This window comes from Montipora foliosa, chromosome 5 (genome assembly GCF_036669935.1).
Source record: "Montipora foliosa isolate CH-2021 chromosome 5, ASM3666993v2, whole genome shotgun sequence".
Taxonomy (NCBI): Eukaryota; Metazoa; Cnidaria; class Anthozoa; order Scleractinia; family Acroporidae; genus Montipora; species Montipora foliosa.
In genome coordinates this window covers 4,410,327-4,415,326 of record NC_090873.1, presented here as the reverse complement: position 1 = coordinate 4,415,326, position 5,000 = coordinate 4,410,327, and the positions used below count along the sequence as shown (strand labels likewise).

The following is a 5,000-nucleotide window of genomic DNA, read 5'->3' as shown; positions in this document are numbered from 1 at the left end:
TTTCTGCACTGTTTCCTTATTCTAATAGCCTTTCCCTTTACATTAACATGTTGATTTATCAGGCTAAATTGGTTCTTATAAATATATGGTGCTTTATCGGCCAAATTTCAGCCTGAAGTTCTTAATCCACTTGTTCTTATATGCGAGTGTTAAGTGTAGCTTTCAGTGGACCAAGATGCAGTTAACCCGTCCCAGCTTTAACTGGTGCCATTGACAAGGAAAATCGTCTCTTGTTCGACAGTAAAATTTAGAAGTGTCACTCTTTGGAGGCAACATTAGCAACGCTACTGTACAGTGTATGTTTGCAAAATATGTCAAAGTACCAGAAATATTTGTCCAAACCGTGCTTCAGCTGTAACAGAGATCTTTGATTCGAGACTATCGCATTTGTCTCGTTAATATTATTTTGTCCACCAGAGACGGCCAGGACTCACAAAGTTCTGCCTTTTAGCGGCAAAGTATATCGTTGCATTGACTGCAAACAACAATAACATTTTCAATGAGCCTCTGTTTAGTGTCAAAGGAGCGGTTGCTGTGAATAGACCATTTGTGGCGGGAAATTCGAGTAGCCTGTCGCACTTGATTGGGTGAGAGACTGGGAATAGTAATCTTGAGGTGCAATCTGGGACAGGTACTCAGGAGGTGCTACAGGCACGCCCTGTTGATAGGAAACTTGTTGTTGTTGATATGCGAGCGCCTGCGGTGCTGACTGTTGGGAAGGAAAGCCCTGTTGGACATTGCTAGGTGCCTGCATAGGAACCTGGGTCGGACCATGCGCATGGCCCAGCTGACCAGGCTGGTAAGGTGTTGATGTCACGTGGTCTGGCACATGAGCTACATAGGGATGAACAGGTCCAAGGCTCGAGTATGATGTTCCCTAGAAAACGGAAAAAAAAAGTGGTCTTCGCAAAAGATCTTGTCAATGCTACACACAATATGTGGCGAAGTTAAACCCTTATCCCAAGAGGACTGGTCACGCCAAGAAGGACTGAAAGAGAAGTTACATGTTAACCTCGGCGAAGGAAATGAAGAGCTTTTTTTCCGGTGTTGACTCGGGGGATACTCGGAAAAAATCAGAGTGCTCCTTTGCAGGAGTCGAACCCTAGTACTCGGAAGTAGCATTCGAATTAGTAATCGGAAGGTCGATGGTTCAACTCATGCAAAGTGGAACTCGGATTTTTCCGAGTATCCCCGAGGCAACATCGAAAACTAAATCTTTATTGCGTCGGATAATCGCAACTTGAGAGGGTAGGTGGTAGCGCATTGGCCATGCTGGTGCTAAAACCAACAACTAATTCGCTCAAAGTGTCTTTTGCAGGACAACTAGAACGAATGCACTTTCGAGCCGTACGTACCAGTAGATGGTTTTCAATCAGGCGATGAGACGGCCATGCTGGTCCACAAAACAATAGCAACTTAGGGCTCATGTTTTGCATTATAATAGAGTTAAATTCCCAAAAGGCTTTTCCTCTATTATTCTATGCATCCAAATAGCTGCTGCGACGTCGGGTGAAAACCATCTATTTCGTATTTTAAAGATATTTAACAATTAGACCCGTAGCCCGCAAGGGCTACGGGTCAATAGTCCATGAGGCGAAGCCGAATGGGCTATTGACCCGTGGCCCTTGAGGGCGAAGGGTCTAATTGTTTTAGCATCACCCAACTAGTCGGACAGAAAAGGCAATAACAAAGTTGGCAAATGCAAGTTGAAGTAGGTAATATTTATTTGGGAATAAAACGAAAGAAAGCGTCACGCTTTTCACTACTCGAGGACTATTACTAATAGTCCTCAAGTAGCGTAGCCAATCAAAATCCAGGATTTACATTAGTCCACTAGTTGGGTGATACTAATGTCATATAGTTATCTGTGTAAGGCGCTGTTACACTGTGAAATGTTTCGTGCAACTTGTCTCGCAATGTTTTGACGACATGGTGGCGGGACAAGTTGCACGAAACATTTCACTGTGTAACATACCCAGCAACGGCCAAAATCGTTGCGAGACAAGTTGCACGAACAGTAGAACTTCATTCTATTTTCAACAACGGCTCTTGCAACTTGTCTGGCAACGATTTTGGCCGTTGCTTGGTATGTTACATTGCGAAATGTTTCGTGCAACTTGTCCCGCCACAATGTCGCAAAAATATTGCGAGACAAGTTGCACGAAACATTTCAAAGTGTAACAGCGCCTTTAGAAGCTCTTTGCGTTTTTATCAGTTGAGACAAGAAGGCTAACTTGGAAATCACTTAAATGCTAAAATTATTACCGTGAATTAAAACAAATATTTGATAGATTGATTGATTTTCGATGGGATAAGAAACGGCCGCTGCATTGAATATACTTAGCTGAGAGAAGTAAAACGATGAGCCATTATCAGGTGGCAAGAACCCATAAGTAGGAGCTTGCCTCTTTCATACAAACCCTATACGTCAACCTTTGCGCGTATCTCTATTTTTAGAACGCCACGCCCTGCAGGCACTGTTTGAAATGGCCAATCAAAATAAAGTACTCATGGGATCCTGCAAGTGACTTTACTCCGAAACATTTGGAACAACACATTACTATTAACGTGCCAAGTTCACATCCCGTGGACGATAAATTAACCATGACCGTTCATGTAAGTGCTGTTTTGACTTTTATATAATGCAATGGTTTTTTGAATACTTACCACAGCGGAAGTAGGATCGCCCGCATATTGCAAGGAGGTTGGAGGAGAGACCTGGGGATAACCAGCCACGTGAGGCGGATACACCTGAGGGGCCTGGAATTAGAAAGACAAAATACCTTTTTCACTAATTCATACGCGACAACAATAATTTTCTAGTTTTCCTTTTTTCTTATCACATCCGCGGCCGCTACTTAGAACAATTTCACTTAAAAGCCATTCCATGTCTCTTACTTGAGGGTACTGTTGTACTAATGAAGCTGGGGCCTGGTACATAGTCATGGCGGCCTGGGGACTTGATCCGTAACCGTAAGAAAGAGTAGGGACTGGTAACGGCTCTTTCATCAGCCTGCAAAAGGAAGAGATTCTTTGTTGGAAGTGCACCGCTAAACAAATCGAAAAAAAAAACCAATTATTTTCATCGCCATTCAACTAACCTTCGGTACAAATTCAACGCTTGCAGATATTCCTCGTTCATGGAAGACAATTCCCGGCGTTTTCTGTCAAAGAACAAAAGTTAGCTTTGCATTTGGAAAGTAAAGTAAGAAATTGACATCACAATCACCCACTATTTTCTCAAAAACTGAGAAGAAGAACCACAAGCAAGACTTGCACACACGAAAAAAAAAAAAACCAGAAACATCTCTTAAAATCTGTCGTATTCGTATAAGCAACTGGCGACTTGAATATCGTGCTCAGAGGAAAGCCGAGCCGAATCGTCTCCAAGGGAGCCGTGGAGTAAGCCTAAAGTTCTGGTATGGATCACGGAAGTGTGAGACGAGGGTGGGGGAGGGAGGTTTAGGAGTAAACAACACCATAGGAAAAATAGGCTGCATATTATTTCAGCCGCGTACACACGCATTTGACGTCATTTTCTCCTCGATCCAGCTCCCTCAAGATCTTAAAGTTAGTAATGGCCGACCATTAAACAGGAAAATTGCAGTTAAAATAAACAGGTGTCCTTTTGAATTGAAGGTTTAAAACTTCGATCAGTTACTGTTTAGTTAACATAGTTTTGAAATTCAAAAAAAAAAAAAAATTGCTTTTTTGGTCATAGTAGCACTTTAACCTTCTTAATTCAAAAATATACCCATCATCGACCGCGACCTGGGGTTGTCTTGAATGCAGTCGTTGTTTTCTTTACCTCTCGCTTTCTTCAATCTTGCCTTTGATCAATGATTCCATTCCATAGCATTCATCTACAAAAACAGTGCAAATAATTAAAGATGTTAAAAAACGTTTGTAGTTAATGGTGATGCTTCACCAGCAATGCGGTTTTCCAAGTTTCTTGTAAAAGATTAGAACCATTCTTTATGATTACCAAGCTGGCAATAGACCATTTTCGAATTCTCACGGCTGGACTGGATCTAGCATGAAATGGAGGCTAATGCGGGCAAATCTTTTCAAATGCAAATTAATTTGCCCGCATTAGCCTCCATTTCATGCTAGATCCAGTCCAACCGTTAGAATACGAAACTGGCCTAATTCCACTTGCTTATTCTGAACTTAGTTCATATCGATGAACTGGTTATGAAACAAAAGCGATAACAGTGACATCAAGCTTCAAGTGACCATGCACAGTCTTATGTCTTCCGTCTTCCTTTCACATCTGAGTTTTGAACGTGAAAACAGCGAACAAAAACATAAAACAAAGAAGCATTTCGAGATGCATAACATCTCCATATATTAACAGTGTTCTGAAGAGGAGTTGTGCAGTAATTTCAGAAATACACGATACATTCAGAAACGCTTTATGGTGTTGAACTGAGGCTATTTTCTGCCAGTTTCCATCCAATTCATTCGTTTTCGTTGCAAAGAAGCGCTCGTTCATAACGGAAGTGGCCTATAACTGAGTGTAATTGACAGAAAGCGGGTATCGGCCTTTTAGGCCTTGAGCGACCAAGTGGCTTAGTTAATCCGAAACAGTCAAGAAACGTCTTTATACGAATAATACGAACCTTCCATATCTTGAATTTTGTCTTCTTCCTCGTCTTCGCCTTCGATATTCGCGCCTTTTAGCATGTTTGTGCACAAGTCAATTTTTCCCTAAAGATATGAACAATTCTCCGTTAAGTTTGTCACCTCACATCCTAGTTAAACAAAAGGATTCATTTGGACGCCGTACGAGATATCAAGTTATTAAAGAAAAGCGTTACTTAACTCACGCTTTTGTCGCTGCAAAGATAACCCTTTTTTCTTATAACAATTTTTTTTCCATTTTCGCCCACAGCCTATTCGAAGAGGGCATGGTGTTATGGTCTATCTGAATTCTCCAGCAAAATGTGGTCAGCTTGGCAGGTAATAATGGTAATAGGACTGTGTGGAGTCCAATTTGG

The 5,000-nt window shown here is 41.6% G+C and overlaps 1 protein-coding gene across 1 annotated transcript in view; it reads right to left on the bottom strand.

The window, feature by feature from the left end:
- The window catches only part of LOC138003433 (signal transducing adapter molecule 1-like), a 26,293-nt gene that overhangs the window by 1,749 nt on the left and 19,544 nt on the right, over nt 1-5,000 (bottom strand). Inside the window, exons 14-19 of the mRNA XM_068849491.1 lie at nt 4,623-4,710; nt 3,809-3,863; nt 3,102-3,164; nt 2,899-3,013; nt 2,668-2,760; nt 1-877 (exon numbers count right to left, since the gene is read on the bottom strand). The exon at nt 1-877 is cut by the window's left edge and continues 1,749 nt beyond it. Coding sequence (XP_068705592.1) covers nt 518-877; nt 2,668-2,760; nt 2,899-3,013; nt 3,102-3,164; nt 3,809-3,863; nt 4,623-4,710 — 774 coding nt within the window. The 3' untranslated portion in view covers nt 1-517. The remainder of the gene's footprint in view (nt 878-2,667; nt 2,761-2,898; nt 3,014-3,101; nt 3,165-3,808; nt 3,864-4,622; nt 4,711-5,000) is intronic.